Source organism: Leuciscus leuciscus, assembly GCF_965113295.1.
Source record: "Leuciscus leuciscus genome assembly, chromosome: 12".
NCBI lineage: Eukaryota > Metazoa > Chordata > Actinopteri > Cypriniformes > Leuciscidae > Leuciscus > Leuciscus leuciscus.
The window spans coordinates 6,185,219-6,203,678 of NC_138736.1; the positions used below are offsets into that span (position 1 = coordinate 6,185,219).

General features: G+C 41.0%; 1 protein-coding gene and 1 long non-coding RNA gene across 4 annotated transcripts in view; one reads left to right on the forward strand and one right to left on the reverse strand.

Annotated features, from left to right (window-relative positions):
- The window catches only part of clxn (calaxin), a 49,953-nt gene that overhangs the window by 26,414 nt on the left and 5,079 nt on the right, over positions 1-18,460 (forward strand). Inside the window, exons 1-2 of one of the 3 annotated variants that reach the window (XM_082187128.1) lie at positions 16,061-16,430; positions 16,607-16,762. The exons of 1 other annotated variant lie outside the window; for it this stretch is intronic. In XM_082187128.1, the coding sequence (XP_082043254.1) occupies positions 16,364-16,430; positions 16,607-16,762 (223 nt within the window). In that variant the 5' untranslated portion in view covers positions 16,061-16,363. Of the gene's footprint in view, positions 1-16,060; positions 16,435-16,606; positions 16,763-18,460 lie in introns of those variants that run through there. One more of the 3 variants, XM_082187129.1, reaches the window with a different exon arrangement.
- On the reverse strand, positions 12,090-15,297 carry LOC309511803. Its single transcript, XR_014210768.1, has 3 exons — positions 15,126-15,297; positions 14,531-14,657; positions 12,090-12,946 (listed from the first exon to the last, which is right to left on the reverse strand). It is a non-coding gene; the product is annotated as an uncharacterized lncRNA (long non-coding RNA).

Below are 18,460 nucleotides of genomic sequence, written 5' to 3' on the forward strand. Positions count from 1 at the left end.
GTTTTAGGGTTTAGTTACCCTTGTGTTGTTGTATTCATAAGTGTGTTGCTTTTGATCATGTTACTGTTTCAGTTTGGATTTTCTCCAGGAAGTGATCAGGGTAGAAAGAAAAGGGAAGTGCCTGTTCATCATGACTACTCATCCGACACCGACCAAAACCAATATGGGTTAAATTTGTTCTGGAAATATGCTGATTACACAGCTTAAAAAATTTGCACCTAACAAAGATTCTTATGTCTGTGCTCATGCCTCCTTCTCCGCCGCGTATCCATATCCTCTGTTGCCAGAGCCAGTTGAGGGTCACAAATTGAAGTGTAGGCTATTTTATCTTACATAGCCGGACCGGGGTCAGAATGTTCCATAAAAATCTTCTGTAAGAGACTTCCACCTGAATGTGATAATGTAACTATTCCAGCACCAATGCTCTCTCTCTCCACTGAAGGCAAAAAGAAGGTCTGGCCTTTGCCAAAGCAGAAATTTAAAGAGTGTTATAGGTCAAAAAGGGGAAACCAATTCTTGGGGATACTTGATGGATGTGAAACCATCCACGAAGTTAGCTGTTATGAGCCCAAAGGTAAAAGTGACCACCTTGCAGGAGGGGCTTACATCCTTTTTGACTACTACTGGTTGTGCGGTCATACTGCATATCCCAGTCTGTCTGTTTCATGGAATGGTCTCTGTGCTTTGGTTCAGCTCAGAGCAAGAATTAAGATTGGCTATGTGGGAAAACCTCAGAGAGAGAAAAGGGCCTTAAAGAAAAGGGATGATGACACTTGGAGGAGACATGACGTTTCTGACATCCCCGAAGAAAACCTTGTAATTGCCAAAACTTCTCAGTTTTGGAAGGCTTTTCTGATCCATAATGCTGTAACTGACTCAATGAACTGGATTAATAGAATCCATTATGAAATATTCTGATTCGCAAACGTCACCCAATTGGCTCTGGCACTCTTGAAAAGCGATTTGGGGGCTATCAGACAAGTGACTCTGGAAAACAGAATGGCATTAGATGCAATTCTTGCGGAGGAAGGGGGAGTTTGTGTTCAAATTGGCAAAGAATGCTGTACTTACATTCCAGCTTATAATGCAGATGGTAGTACCATTTCAAAGGTGCTAGACGATATGTCGAAGGTGCGGAATGATTTGTGGCAGGATAAACAGGCTGTTACGACCCGTGAGGTCTGTGTGCTGTGTTTGTGTTGTTGTGGGTGTTTTCTCTCTCTCTCTCTCTCTCTCTCTCTTGCAGGTGTGTACCCGTGTTCTGAGTTTGACGCGGTGTGAATCCCGCAGCTGGAGCTGATCAGTGACAATTAGTGGGATGTATAAGCCAAGCCAGTGAAGTGCTCTGGAGATTCTCATTTGTTTTCTTGGCGGCTCGAGTCAGACTGTGTGGATTACTGTATGGTACTGTATGGATTACTGTGTGATTCGTAGCGGGACGTGCTCTGCTGGGTGCTGATCTTAACTTCTCCCGCGGCGTGCATCCGGTGACTCTGTGGAGGCAGCCGTTGGCCAGTGTTACAGCTAGTTGGGAGTCGGCGTGGTGAGCGGCGGGCAACCTCCGCGTGTGTTTCATCACTATGGTGGGAACCGTGGAGATGGAACAAAAGTGGGGGCTCATCTGGGATTTTTCTGGAAAACCAGGATGCTTGATTCATGTTTCATGTTTTTTTTTTTTGCTGTGTATGATGATGTAATGATTGATGTTACCCTGAGTGAATTCCCACTTGACTGCTTCCTCAGCTTAGCATAGGGTAGTGTCCAGTTGGGCTGAAGCAGCCTTTCCATCGGGCACTAGTTTATTATTTTTCCTTTGTTGTTTTTGGAAGTAAATCCTGGTCCGAGACGTGGTTCTCCAAAGGGGGCTGGCGTTTCAGGGTTTCGACCGCTGATGTACTGCCTGTAAGTCGCCTCGAGCCCGGCATGCTTCTGAAGATAGATAGGTAAGTTTGGTGAGGCAGGTGCTGAGGAAGTTTGTTCTGTGGAGGGAGGCTGCTTGCCTGTTAGAGGGGTGATATCGAGCATTGGGTGATCTTATTCAACATGGTGATATTGTATGTTAGGTGTTGTTGTCATGGCAGCTTTTGACTTAAATGCTTTTGTGGTCAGCCCAGATTTTATCAGTTGGAAACTATTATGACATCTCTGTGTCCACTTTCATAGTGAAAGCTGAACTTAAAGCTGTAGTTTTAAATGTACTCATCAGTAAAGGGGTTATTACATTACCGGTAATTATGAGTAATCCTGACAGAGAGCTGAGTGTGGGGGGGGGGGCCAACTTAGTAATAGGACTCCTGATGGTCAACAAGGGGTACAGACAGGGAAGTCCGTAACAATGCCCCATTTTGTGCCATTCTCAGTTGAGTCATCTCCTGGCTCTAATCAGGATGGCCGTTTAAAAGTTTGTTTATTGCGGCTTCAGATAGAGAAGGAAGAGAGGGAGAGAGATTTCCAACTCAGTTGAGAGCTGGAATTAAAGAAATTAGAAGCAGATACAACACTTAAAATGAGACAACTGGAATTGCAGACAAAAATGTACGCTGCTCGCCCCGTTACTTCTGCTAGTGTGCTGTCTTCACAGTCTGCCAGTGGGTATGATGTGAGCAAATATATTTCTCTAGTGCCTATTTTTCGTGAGGCCGAAGTGGAAGCCTATTTTGGTGCATTTGAACGTGTTGCTGGAGCTCTACGCTGGCCTAAAGAGGTGTGGGCCATTTTACTCCAGTGTTTCTAACTGGTAAGTCCCAGGAAGCGTGCGCAGCACTGTCTGTAGAGGACGGGTTGAATTATGACAGTGTTAGGAATGCTATTATAAGAGCTTACGAGTTAGTGCCGGAAGCATACCGACAGCGTTTTCGCGGCCTACGGAAAGCTCATGATCAAACATTTTCAGATTTTGCTTGTGAAAAGGGAATCCTCTTTGATAGATGGTGCACAGCATGTAAAGCAGAGGATGTGGTCTCTATGCTTGAACTGATCTTGCTCGAGGATTTTAAGAACTGTTTGCCAGAAAGTACTGCTGTATATCTGGGTGAACAAAAGATTGCTTCCCTACAGCAGGCAGCCATATTCGCAGACGAGTTTGCGCTTCTGCATAAGGCCACCTTTATTAAGCACAATGCTCCTTCACGAGTGGGTTTTCAAAAGACTGAGCAGCTGGTGCATAATCCCCTTGATAGTCGTTCCAGTGTGGCTTCCATTCAAAAGGCAGACAGAGTATGTTTTTTTTGTTGCAAGGCTGGACATATAATTGCTGAGTGCAGAGCTTGGAAGGGTCAGCAATCCAGTCCATATCAAAAGCAACCAAAGGGGGTGGGATTGATTAAAACGTCTCCCCGACCCCAGGGACTAGAGTCTGGGATGCGTGAGACAGCTGATGACTCTTTTAAACCTTTTATCTTTGAAGGTTTTGTTTCTTTGACAGGGAAAGCAGAGTGAGAATACTGCGGGACACAGCCTGTTCGCAGTCACTAATGCTGTCTGGCACTCTTCCCGTGCGTGACAGTTCTGATGTAAGTGCAGTGGTGAGAGGTATTGAAATGAGTTTTGTACCAGCGCCACTGCACCAGATTTTTATCCATTCTGACCTAGTGACTGGATTTTTCACGGTAGGTGTACGTGCAGAGTTTCCGATAGAGGGCATTGAGGTGATAATGGGGAACGATATTGCTGGGAGGAAGGTGTTTCCTGTCCCTAAGGTGGTCAGCAATCCTATCCTTGAATCTGAACATGATGAATTGGGGAAAAGTCATCCTCATATTTTTGTAGCCAGTGTGACTACGAGAGCACAATCTCGTAAGCAGACACAGGAAATGAACCTGTCTGACTCACTTTTTGCCTCCATTTTCTCTGAGAAAGGTGTGCCCCATGATGATCCTGTGAGCTGCAAGGCGGATGGGACTGAAAAGGTAATGGACTCCGTGGGTGAGTTTAATCTTGCACCTTTGCCGCTCACTCCCAATGCTCTGATAAAAGCCCAAAGAAGTGATCCTTCATTGGTTAGATGTTTTGCTTCGGTGGATAAAAAAAAAGACTGTAACAGCAAACAACCTTTCTTTGTGGATAACGGGGTATTGATGCGCAGGTGGGTTTCTCAGGCAGATGATGCAGATATAGAACCGGATATCGACTGGAAGGTGGTTTACCAAGTAGTTGCGCCTGCTCTACTGTCGACAGCAGATACTGTCATTAGCACATGAGCATTTATGGGCAGGTCATTTGGGCATTAATAAAACTTACAACCGGATACTAAAACAGTTCTTTTGGCCAGGCCTAAAAACTGATGTGACCTGTTTTTGTAAAACCTGTAGGACGTGTCAAATTGTCGGCAAACCAAATCAGCCTGTTCCACCGGCCCCGTTACAGCCTATTCCCGTAGTAGGTGAACCATTCGAACACGTCATGGTCGACTGTGTAGACCCGTTACCTAAAACCAAAGCTGGTAATCAGTTCCTGCTCACCATGATGTGTGTTGCTACCCGATTTCCAGAAGCCATTCCCCTACGGAGAACTACGGCCGTGTAAGTAACCAAGGCACTAGTAAAATGTTTCACTATGGGTTGGCCAAGATGGTACAAACCGATCAGGGAACTAATTTCCTTTCCAAGGTGTTTAAACAAACTCTCAGCTCATTGGAAATCACTCACTCAGTGTCTAGCGCCTATCACCCCGAGTCACAGGGAGCTTTGGAGCGCTGGCACCAAATGTTAAAATTAGGGATGCACCGATTCGATACTCAGTATTGGTATCGGCTCCGATACTGCCATTTTTGCCGGATCGGGTATCGGTCAGACGAGGCCGATCCAAATCCGATATCGTGCGTATACTATTCAGTGTTATTGTTAAGCCCCACAAAAGGCACACAAACATTATAAAGCACCATACGTTTTCGTGCACAATATTATAAGTGTTCAGAAGCCATTATATAGTATAATGTGAGATAGAAATTAATATTTAAGTCATTAAATTCAAGCTCACGTAAACGTTTCCCTCAGCTGCGGCTGTCATTCATTCTTCATTCAGCATTCAAACAGCGCGTCGCGTTCGGTTACAACAGTTAACACGATGAAACTCTCTCCAAGATGATTACTGTTACTATTATTATTTATTTATTTATTTATTTATATTTTTAAAACAGGAAAAGATTAAGGACAATCGGGCCTGGCTCAGTATAAAACTGATTTTCAGCAGGTTCCTGCTCTGCAGAACATAAAAACCACATACACAACAACCGATTATACTTGATCTGTAGATAAAGGTCTATGGTTTAGCATAAAACAACTTTATCTTGCTGGACTTTATTGCTGTACCTTAATCATGTTATTTTCTACTGGGTGTCTGTTAGATCACAACACTGGAGTAAAGTCAGAGCACTATTTGTTCTTCACGCGCACAGTAACTGAAATTTAAAACTGTTAAAAGAAAGTGCTGAATAGACTATTGCATAGATAGATACTGTATAATACACTACGCATCAATATGTATTTTCTTTGTGCTTTAAACTTTTCAATGCGGACTCGACGCGCTGCGCGCTGTGACTCATGTTGTTTCAAGCGCATCAATCTGCCCTCGGGATGCGCATAATCGCTTTGTGCTGCACTGTATTGGAGCCTTTCATATCATAATACAGTGACGCAATTAAAGATTATCAATAGCCGTACTTGTTCTGTCCTATCTATCATATGTTGCTACCTCATTAAACAGCTTTGCTATACATTTAAAAAATGTCTTTAAAAAAAAAATATATAGTAGGCTATTATATAAAATAATTGATATTTTGGATTTTTGTTATCTTGTTTTTCATGAATGTATTTTACAACAATACAAAGAGCAATGTGTAACGTTTTACCAGATTTAGTGTTACACTTAATGTCTCTAATTTGTTCCCCACTAAACTTTTTTTTTTTCACAAAATGTTCAGAATCTATACAATTATTGTGCACTCTGGATTTTTCTAGACTAAATGTTACTGCTGAATTATCCACTAATCTAGTTTATAATAGCATTTATGTCAGATTATGATCATATATTTTTTGTTGTTGTTTTTCTTTATAATGAAGTTGTCTGTATTTAGTAGATTGTGTTTAACACACAAAATAGTGATTATCAGTTCAACACAGAGTTATATAAATTCTACTTGATTAAAAAAAAACTGCACTGGTATCGGATCGGTATCGGTCGATACTCAGAATTGTTGGTATCGGATCGGATCGATTCTGAAAAAATGGTATCGGTGCATCCCTAGTTAAAATCCATGTTAAAAAAAATACTGCCATGAGACGTGTAAAGACTGGGATGAAGGAGTTCCTTTTGCACTTTTTGCTGCCCGTGATACAAAGCAAGAGTCCTTAGGTTTTAGCCCAGCCGAGCTTGTGTTTGGCCATAACGTGCATGGCCCGCTAAAGATGTTGAGAGAAAAGATGGTGTATAGTAGGGATGCACCGATACCGATACCAGTATCGGGTATCGGGCCGATACTGAGCTCATGTACTCGTACTCGTACTCGTAAAAATGCCCCGATACCAACAACCGATACCAGGCAGCGTGTGTACGGTGTTTGAGTCCAGACAAAGAAACACTGACAACAGAAATTATAATGGGGATAAAAAAAGAAGGCTGTCTATGAGGTAAATATATCTTATTAGTGAAATATTAAACAGAATATAGTAACGCCTGTGGTGTGCGAGCTGATAAGAGAAAAACACGCAGTGGATTGATTCGTAGCGGGACGTGCTCTGCTGGGTGCTGATCTTAACTTCTCCCCTCGCCGTGCGTCCGGTGACTCTGTGGAGGCAGCCGTTGGCCGGTGTTACAACTAGTTGGGAGTCGCCGTGGTGAGTGGCGGGCAACCTCCGCGTGTGTTTCATCACTATGGTGGGAACCGTGGAGATGGTGTAAACTGTAAAGTGTTGTATATTTTCTGGCGAATATTTGGTGTTTAATGTACTTTACATAAATACGACATTTATTATGTCTGGAAATAAATGCATGAACTTGATACATGTTTTGGGTCATCCTTGGTTTTCCACCCGGGGTATTTTTTTCTTCTTTTTTTCTTGTTTGTTAGACCCACACCCCTAGACTAGCCGGGGACGTAACACAGGCAAAGAACAAAGCATTAGGATGGGGATTAGATTGGATTGCTGATGCAATCCACAGTGCTTTTGGTAATATCTTCGGACCCATTCTTAAGCTCTTATTGTCAGTAACTGTCACCGTGCTCATTGTAGCAATCGTGATTGGATGTGTAATCAAATGTATTTGAGCTAGCATGGGGAGATTGGTCAGAAGCATTGCGGAAGAAGAAGAAGAGGACCACCAATATGAGCAATTGCACCCAGCCAACAGAATGCAGTTGCGCCCAATTGACCGTCCAGAGAGTCATTACCGTAATGTTCCAAATTAAACAAATCTGGGAATTAATTATGGTCGTTCCAGATACGACCAGACAGGGGAGTGTGGTAGAAAATTTATGAATAAAATAATAAAACTGTATTTTAAACCAACCATGATTCTAATACCGGTACTTGGAAACACATTGTACTAAAACGTTCTGTTTTTGTCTATTTGAGTTATGGAAAATTGTCTAGTGCTGACTATAACAAAATCAAAAATATACTGTCTCTCTTGTCCCATGACATATTGAGTAATCAACAGAACTCTTAACCCTTTACTTGTGTTTTTTCTATGTTCCAATATATTTTTGCATAGGCCACTAACAGAGGGTGAAAAGGAGGGGGCTTGCTTCATATTAATAGAAGGTGACAATATTAAAGTCATGAGTTAGGCAGGTGATTTGGTTTCTATGCGTCATGTCTATATCCTATAAAACCTGATGTATTATTCTATGTGGGGATGTCGATTTGTAGACGAGACCCAGAAAGTTAGGTTTAGGGAAAAATCTACCACATATAGGCTGCTTGGCTTGTAGTTGTGTTAACTCTTTTGATTGAGTAGCCTATTAAATCAAGCATAGCGTTAGTTCTGGCAGGTCACGTTAGTCAAGCTCGCATCAGCTGACCCTCAGCTGATCCACATCTACCTATAGGAATACGACGCCTATCACCATATACATGTATAAGCTCCTTCAGTATTATCAGCAGCTGTCGCGTTTATCAGGAGCTAATTACCCTCCTCCATCCCCAGCTCCTCCTCTCGCCATGTCAGGATTTGACCATCTGATTCCCCTTGAATCTGAATAATTATCGAATAATGTTGTACTTTAAAATCTTGAATTAAATATATTAGCAAATTTTCATGTTGGTTCTGTTCTGTTTACCCCAAGGGGGATCATTGCTGCTCTCCCTGCTCTTATCCATGCTAGGCTGCATGGATGCGCAGGGAGTTCTCGCCCAGAACGGAACTATCCCGCCAATCCAAACTGTATGCTAATTGTCAATCATATTTGACGGTAGTGGTCCTGACAGAAATATACTTTTTTTTTACATATACAGTGCTATGAAACTTACATTGTTTGAAAATATTGATTAAAATATTGATATAAAACAGATATGTTTCTAATTCTGTGTATCTGAATTTTTGTGTGGCTAGTCCACTGGTAGTGTACATAGGAATTTACTTTAATTCTACTTTACTCTTTCCCCACCATTGACAGAATTTTCCATCTATCCATGTTTTCACTGTTATACAGTAGGTGGCGCTATGACACATTTTCTAGTACAGAATCTCTGGATCAAAACACAGGAGAAGAAGAAGCTGAAAAACAAGTGATAGAAGATTGCTCACTCAAATGTAAAATAACGTGATCATCAAACATTAAACAGCTTGTAAATCAAAACTGCTTAAAGGGGTGGTTCGGGATTTTTGACATCGGACCTCATTTTTAAGTCAGCCTGGTTGTTATTCATCAGTGGAGACATTTTTTTTCCAAAATTATCCAGTCCTTATATTTGGATAGTTAGCCGATGCTAGGCTAGCGCGAGTCAATGGTATATGTTAGCCAGCCATTAAAAACCGTTTTACCCACTCCACAGTACACCAAACGCAAATCAATTATAACACTAGACTATCGATGCAAATGTCCGTTGAGAGAATAATGTTAGAAATCAAACTTACCTTTCATCTCAATGATCCCAAAGGAACTAGTTTCTCAGCAGCTGCGGAATTTTACTTTGCTCCGGTTAGTAATGCGGCAAAAAGTAAACACAGAACGGAAGCGCACTACAGTCGTTACATCCAGCTAATGTTAGCTAGCATTCCTCAGCGATATCAAAGTCGCGGCAGGTAAATACACTTGCGTCATGTGTATACCGGCTCACTCGGTTGCCTAGGTAATCAATATCACTCCGCTGCTGCTGTAGACAAGGCTTATGATTACAGGGAACAAATTATAACTAATGCAATGTGATGAAAAGGTAAGTTTGATTTCTAACATTATTCTCTCAACGGACATATACATCGATAGTCTAGTGTTATAATTGATTTGCGTTTGGTGCACTGTGGAGTGGGTAAAACGGTTTTTAATGGCTGGCTAACATATACCATTGACTCGCGCTAGCCTAGCATCGGCTAACTATCCAAATATAAGGACTGGATAAATTTTTTTTTTTTTAAATGTCTCCACTGATGAATAACAACCAGGCTGACTTAAAAATGAGGTCCGATGTCAAAAATCCCGAACCACCCCTTTAATGTTTCCAAATGAAATGAAGCGTAACCCATGAAGAGAAAACAACTGTGAAGCTTTGGGGGTGTTGGACTCGATCTACTCCATCTGTGTTTTGATCATCGTTTTGAATCTCTTTGACAAAAATGAGATTTTCTCAACTTTTTTGTTTAAAATGTTGCCTTTCTTTATGAAACTTACCAACATTAGACAGGGTTCCCACGGGTCCTTGAAATCCTTAAAAGTTTGTGAATCTGGAAAAAAGGATTTCAAGGCCCTGGGAAGTTCTTGAAAATAAACACACATATTCCCCTTTTCCACCAACAAGAACCGGGTACTGGTTCAGAGCTAGAGCTATTGCCAGTTCGGAGTTGGTTCGACTGACGAACCGGTTTGCGTTTCCACCGGCCAGAGAGCCACAACAGAGCTATATCTTACGTCACTGCATACGTATCATGTTGCCCAGCAACGTTAGCGCGGCAGCGCCAAACACAAACACACCAGACTTGTTCGAGATGCATCGGCTTCTCGCAGAACGATCAGCACATGAAATCAAAGCACTGCGAAAGCAATCAAAAAGCACAAGGAGTCGTATGATCTCCAAACACTCCCGCAGCTCTGATCGGTCCACGCTGCTCCGATGCATCTCGAACAAGGCATCAACAATAATAGACGTTGCGTTACTATGGATGCTCATGGGTTTGCGAAAATAAATCGGCATCCAAACACGGCGAATCCAACGCGTTCGTGCAGCTCGCCGTAACTTACATAGACGGATATTATAATCGAGCTGCTATTAGCTCGACTAGCTGCTATTTAAAAATGGCGGTCACAAGTTTCTCTTCAGTCTTGTTGGCCACGGTAACTCCGCCCCCAGCCTCTGACGCAAGCGGTTCTTTCTTGGCTCCGTTCTAGACCCTGCAATGATTTGGTGCTACTTAAGAACCAGTTTTACTGGTTCGGAGCTGGTGCTTTGGCGGTGGAAAAACAAAGAACCGATTTGAAACTAGGCTCTGGCTCCGAACCAGCACCAGCTCTGCCTTGGTGGAAAAGGGGTAACTGATACAGGTCCTTGAAAGTGCTTGAATTTATTTTGTCCAAAATAATTTTTTTTATTTATTTCGCCAACACTTCGTGGCCAATGCATACTAGCTTGCTTTGTTTTTCGTTAGTTATGCGCATTTACACGTTACGTTAAAGTCGGCATGAAATCAAATTTGACAAATCTTCTTTTTATATGTAATATTGTAGTGTTTATTATAAATGATTTATCTGTGCACTTCATTATTTTTTAAAAATTCATTTACCCTTATAATCTTTAATCAAATAGATTACCCTTCCCTCCCCCCTCGAAACGACCTCTCTTCTCTTTCGGTCACGTGCCATGGCGAAAGGGTGCGGCCAGAGCCGATGAGGGTGCGGCTATCGGTGTCTGTCTCGTTTTGAGCGTTTTGAGTCAAGTCAAGTTATCAGTCAAGTTCACCCTCGAGAGCATCTCGAAGAGTCCGAATGGTAGGCTATCTATCTTATCTAAATCTAGTTATTTACTTATCGGACACGTCGAGATGCTCTCGATGGTGAACTTGACTGATAACTTGACTTGACTCATCTTGGTTCGCGGGAGGCTCATATAAATATGGGCTGATTCCTGCCTGAAAATTTAGCTGCTGGTCCTCGTTCTCGTCGCCGGGCTCCTCAATAAAAAAATCCTTCATGGGAGAGTAACAGTGGGGAGTCCGGTGGAGAGAAATCCTCCACAACTGAATGTAAACTGGCATTCAAATCTGCCTCCATTTTGTTTGCAACGCCCCACCTCCAACGATCCAATCAATTCCCGAAGGACGAAATCAAGCCCCGCCCTACATTTTTTTTCTAATTTCAGAAGCCGTTTCACTCGGATATACGTCACAACAAGGAAAAAAATGACAATCTCAACTTCCGTTTCATGCCGACTTTAAGTGTTTCCCGCGTGAGGTACTTTGTTGTATGTTGCCATAACGTTCACGCGCAAAACTGTAACAATGTATCTTGCGAGGTAACACAATGTAACCTTGCTCTCACTTTAAGTCCCCACATATTAAGTCCTTGAATTTGAGGGTATTGGACCTGGAAAGTCCTTGAAAGGTCCTTGAATTTGAAGTTAACCAAGGTGTGGGAACCCTGATTAAAGTATTGACAAAAAAGGATGCATGAAGCTAATAAAATGTTTTTAAAATTAAAGTACAGTTAAAGGTATTTTTCAAGTATAAAAAAGAACATTTGAACATAGTGGCATAGTAGGCCTACTACAAGTGCAAAAATAATATATAAATAGTAAACTATAAGTATAATGTTAAGTTAAGTATAATAATAACGTACAGAGAAATCTAGAGGTGTGTTTACATTTATGCATTTGGCAGACGCTTTTATCCAAAGCGACTTACATTGCATTATCCTATACATAGGTATATGCAATCCCCTGGGATCGAACCCACAACCTTGCGTTGTTAACGCAATGCTTTTACCACTGAGCTACAGGAAAGCTGCATGTTTAAGATATATTTATAAGGATTAAGAGAGGATAAAAACAAGAGGCACTTCTACTTAGTCCAAGCTTTTACAAGTGGCCCGCCCTGATAATTTAACAGTAGGCATGCAACTGCATAAAGCTGATTAATGTTACCAAACATGTTTAAGGGGATGACAGTATAAAATAATTTAAATTCCTTCAGTCTACGAATTAGGCGCTCAATGTGCACTCTGAGATGTGCAATAGATTGGCTCTCCCTGACCTCGTGCTTTGGCATCTGAGGTCTCCCAGCGAGGAATGCAGGCCTGTACACCTTACAGGCACACAGTAATCTCTGGCTCTGTCGACCATAATTGCCATATCTGGCCTATAAGCAGAGTAAGAATACCTGACTTTACAAAGATCAGTTTGTCACTTACTGAGCCGGCAAAAAGGGAGGAAACAAAGGTTACAGCGCCATGGGGGGCCATGCCAATCATTCCCTTCAGGGTACAGTGGGACTTATAGCTTGAGTATACCTCACTCTGAAGGAAAGGGGAGGAGGGTGTTTGACACCGGAGCACTGTGCAGTCCAGAATTGTGGTGGCGTCTGGGTAGTCTTCGAACTCTGATGGCAAGTGTTCCTTAATTTTGTCTTGAGTCATCCAAATGCATTGTGAACCAAAAACAGAGAACCAAAAATTGCTCCAGGTCAGAATGATTCTGCTGACAGTAGACTGATGCACCTCATACCGCTCAGCTAGGTCCCTCTGCTTCAGACCAAGGGCAAGGTAGTTCAGGAAGAGGAACAGTTCATCTATTGCCTGTAAGGACTGACAGATCACAACACAATGAAATGTACAGTACAGGCCAAAAGTTTGGAAACATTACTATTTTTAACGTTTTTGAAAGAAGTTTATTCTGCTCATCAAGCCTGCATTTATTTGATAAAAAATACAGAAAAAAACAGTAATATTGTGAAATATTATTACAACTTAAAATAATAGTTTTCTATTTGAATATACTTTTAAAAATAATTTATTCCTGTGATGCAGTGTCACATGTGACATCCAGTCTATCACATGATCATTTAGAAATAATTATAATATTCTGATTTATTATGAGTGTTGGAAAAAGTTCTGCTGCCTAATATATTTGATGAATAAAAGGTTAAAAAGAACTGCATTTATTCAAAAAAAAAAAAATATTTTCTAATAATATAAATATTCTTTACTATCACTTTTGATCAATTTAACACATCCGTGCTGAATAAAAGTATTGATTTATTTCAAAAAAGAAAGAAAAAAATCACTGACCCCAAATTACTGACCAGTAGTGTATATTGTTGTTACAAAATATTTATATTTTTAAAACATTTGCTTCTTTTTAAATTTTTTTATTACTTTTTATTCATCAAAGTATCCTAAAAAAGTATCACAGGTTATGAAAAAATATTAAGCAGCAGAACTGTTTCCAACTTTGATAATGAATCATCATATGTGACCCTGGATCACAAAACCAGTCACAAGTAGCACGGCTATATTTGTGGCAAAAGACATTGTATGGGTCCAAATTATCGATTTTTTTTTTTTTATGCCAAAAATCATTAGGATATTAAGTAAAGATCATGTTCCATGATGATATTTTGTAAATTTCTTACCTTAAATATATAAAACATTTATTTTTGTGAGTGAATGCAGCACAATCGCGAACATAAATGGACAACTTTAAAGGCGATTTTCTCAATGTTTCGATTTTTTTTGCACCCTCAGATTCGAGATTATTAAATTAATTGTATCTCGGCCAAATATTGTCCTATCCTGACAAACCATACATCAATGGAAAGCTTAATTATTCAGCTTTCATGTGATGTATACATCTCAATTTAAAAAAATTTACCCATGTGACTGGTTTTGTGGTCCAGGGTCACATATTAGAATGATTTCTAAAGGATCATGTGATAGACTGGAGTAATGATGCTGAAAATTCAGCTTTGCCTCACAGAAATAAATGACAATTTAAAGTATAATAAATTGAAAACCAATTCTTTTAAATTGTAATAATATATCACAATATTACTTTTTCTGTATTTTTGATCAAGTTTGACAGGCTTGATGAGCAGAAGAAACTTCTTTCAAAAACATAAAAATAGTAATGTTTCCAAACGTTTGGCCTGTACTGTATATGTAATTGTCAATACTGGTAGGTGTACAGTACAGTTACAACAACAGACATCTGATGGTGTGGAATTTATTTCCATTCATTCTACATTCAATTCTAAAAGTGCTAGTGTTGGTCATAAGGTGAACATGATCCTGGCTTCAGAAAGTAAAAGTCCAACCATGTATTGAACAAGTATATGATAGGATGCATAATTTCTGTAGCCGGAGAGTTTGGTCTTAATAGCACAGACCTACCATGGAAGCACTTTGCTTTTCAGATTCGGCGTTTGCAGTTCCTGCTCTGGTTACCCGAACCATGAATTTCAGTGATGGTTCAATGACCTGCCAAAACCGCATCAGATGATCATAATAAGATGAAAACCTGTAAATAGTGAAAATGTCAAAGCATTGACATTTCTTGCATTTAGCACCATACATGTTATTACATTTATAGGTTCTTATTTTGAAATTTGTCAAAGGTCAGAGGTGAACCTGAAGTAGGAAATGACTTGCACTGGTCTATTTGACATGCTGATTATATTTAATCTTCAATGTTTGTGGTTTGGACACCCTAGTGAAAAAAATACCTAAACCAAAATGTATTTCAAATATATTTATTTCATACTACGACAAATCGATATTTACTGACATAATGCTTGAAGCTTACTGATATAAATATTATAATTAAACTTTATTTGGAGTACTTCTTTATTGCACGATGCACATTAAGCGTAAAATTTGTTTTAAAATCACTATTAGTAAAGATAGTATGATCACTGTATAATATCAGTCTTTATGCAAGATATTTAAAGTGCAATGCGTTTTTATTCAATTCAATATTTCTACATACCTGGTGTAGAAACGGATGTCCATGTCAGAACCTGTAAATCGCTGTAGCCCAAAACGCTGTTTGAGTGACATCTGTTCCAGCTGCTGCCTCACATGTAGACAATAATGGATAGTTCATATGTTCTATTGTATTTATTTGAGCTGCAAAAATTTAAATGGTTCTTTTAGAGATTTTTCTAAGAAGGTGAGTTTCTGATTATGCGTTTACTAACATAATTCCTGTGAATGGAAATGAGCAGGCTCTCGATAGGCAGACCCAGACTGAGACTGTTCACTGTGAAGGAAACATCTACTGCCCAGCTGAGAAGTTCTGCTGCAAGACAGCATCTGGCCAGTGGGGGTGCTGCAGCGGTACAACTAACTCCATCTTGCTCTATTAATCATGCCTAATAATCATCAAGCCAAAATAAATGTGGATGAATTGTAGATTTAATATAACCTATATAATATAATATAATAAATATAATAAAACTATATAATATAGTTATATATTATAACAATATACCTATATAATATAATATAATATAATATAATAAAATTCATGCAATGTAGAGTTTTGTGTCTGCTCATATTATAAGGTGTATTTCTATATTTTTTAGGGATGGTGTTGTAAGTACAACCCCCCGTGAACCTCTTGTCAAAGAATGGCAAAGTGCAAGAGGCTTTCAAACTTCACTATTACTCTTGAGGGAAAAGATTAATCGTACATCCAAGCTGAATCATTGTTTTTGATTTATTCCAAATAAAAATAGATTGAATTGCAATAAAATTGCATTGCACTTTTAATAAAAGATTTAGTTTTTGAGAAAGTATTTATTTTAATCATCCATCCATTCCTGGTATTTTGTCCACGAGTCAATAAGTGTTTATGAATTCATCTTTTAAAGTCCCCCCTGTGGTGAAAATCAAGTTTTTAATGTTGTTTATATGTCTATGTGTTGTTTTAATATGCTTTAAGACAAACCTGTAAATTATGACAGAATTTTCATTTTTGGGTGAACTATTCCTTTAAGAATAGCCTACTACTATAATACGACACATCTGACATTTTCCACAACTTTAAGCGACTTCATTATAAGAGCAAGTTCGTAACAAAAAGGGTGATTTAGCCAATCGACATTTATGAATAAAGAATTTACCCTTCAGGATAATGAAGTTTACAAAATTGTACAGGCTCCGCCTGCGTTTCTATAGCAACATCTAACGAAAGACTTGTAAGGAGAATCTAACCAGCAGAAAATGTCGGCAATGAACAGAAAAATAATTCAAAACCTCGCTGAATCTTTATGCAAGGAAGTCAAACATTGTAGGTTAACTAATGTTTTTTTCTTCTTATATGCCAGTTAATATTATTCTTTATAATATAATTCTAATAAAACGTTTGCTACCAGCTGTTCATCACCTGTATATGTCCTGCTTTATAAAGTTAGTTACTATAAACACCGTGTTTAGTGACTTGACAGTATTGTGATTGTGTTGTAGTTAGTATAGCAGAGGTGGGGTGTCTGATAAGGCTGTTCACCGGACTGGTGGGAGAGCAGGCAGAGAGAAGAGCGGCTCACGGACTCGACAGGGTCCGGTTCAGAAATATCCTGCACAACACATTTGGGCTGACTGAAGATGTGATCATGGATAGAGGTAACGATACATGTTTGGATGAGGACGATTGTAGACCGTAGTCTGGTCTGCAGCATACTGTATATTATATTATACATTGGTGTGTGAGAGTATATATTAATAATATATATATAAAAAAATGCATGTAGAGTAAGTTACTGGTCAAAAGTTTGGAAACATTATTATTTTTTAATGTATTTGAAAGAAGTCTCTTATGCTCATCAAGCCTGCATTTATTTGATGAAAAATACAGAAAAAACAGTAATATTGTGAAATATTATTACAATTTAAAATAATGGTTTTCTATTTTAATACACTTTAAAATATAATTTATTTCTGTGATGCAAAGCTGGATTTAAATCAGCCATTACTGCAGTTCCCTTTCAAGAGGTCTCTCGTATTGCGTAAGGCTAGCTTACGCTATGGGTAGTGTAACTGAAGTTACACTTTTAAAACGCATTGCAGCTGCACTGCGAGCACAACTGAGCACGAGAGCGGTCATTGGCTGTGCTGCGGCAACTGCACGAACCTATGGCGAGGCGGCTCTGACGCGAGAACCAATCGAGGCGCTTGGCGCCCTGGCGCGTCATAGCCCGCCAGTATGGGTGTGGTCAGAGGCTATATATTGGCGAGACTCGCCTAGGTACTTCAGATTTTACTCCTTCAGCGACTTCTCCACTTCGCTGACCTCCGGAATACGGAAGCATTCGCCGCCGTCGAAACGCCACTCAGCGGGACAGAGCTTCTGAGGACGCCGTGTCGCTGTGCCATGCGGCGCGCATATCCTTTTCACTGCTTTTCGTGTGTTCGCCGCTGCGTCCACACTCTAAAAAAGTACATTTCCGAAAGCGTTGTTCCAAATGCCTCGCACTACCTGCACCTCGTGTAGAGGCCCACTCGTCGGTGGAGACCGGCACATTCTGTGCGCTTCCTGCCTGGGCCGTGACCACGCCAAAGCTGCACTCGCGAAGGGCGGCTGCCCGGAATGTGACGATATGGATCTTTCCATTCTGCGAGCGAGGCTCGCCAGCTTCACCGACGAGGACCCGCTCCCCGCCCCTCTGCTCGAGCCGCGCAAAAAGAAGCGCCGCTCGCAGAGGGAGCCTGAGCGAGCTGAGACGAGCGAGCTCACGCCGGTCCTGTCCCTGCGTGCCTCAGTCTCTCTCCAGCGTTCTCCCTCGCCAGTCCTGTTTACACAGGCCGACCAACTCCCCTCTCTTCGGGGCTTCGGACGAGGAGGAAGATGATAAGGACAGCCTTTCTCTTGCGGCTTCGGACTATGACGACTGGGCGGAGTCCATTTCCGGCCCGCCGCCATCCACTCAAGACAGCGTGAGAGCCAGCGTCGACTCTGAACTCATTCGCGTGCTCACTAAGGCCGTGGCAGACCTCGGGCTCGACTGGTCTCCACCCGAGCAACCATCGCGCAAGGCAGGCTCGACGAGTGGTTCCTAAAGGGGCGCCGGCAGACCCCTTCTTTCCCGAAGTCCACGACAAGCTGACTAAATCGTGGAAGGCGCCACACTCAGATCGTATCAAGCCCTCTTTTTCTTCGGCGCTCTCTAACGTAGACGGCGCTAAAGAGAGAGGCTATCAGGCGATCCCCCCCCCTCGAAGAGGCGGTGGCTGCCCACCTTTGTCTGACTACCGCCGCGGGATGGAAGACCAAAGCTTCACATCCCTCTAAGCCTTGCTTTACTTCCCTCTAATGGTGGGTTC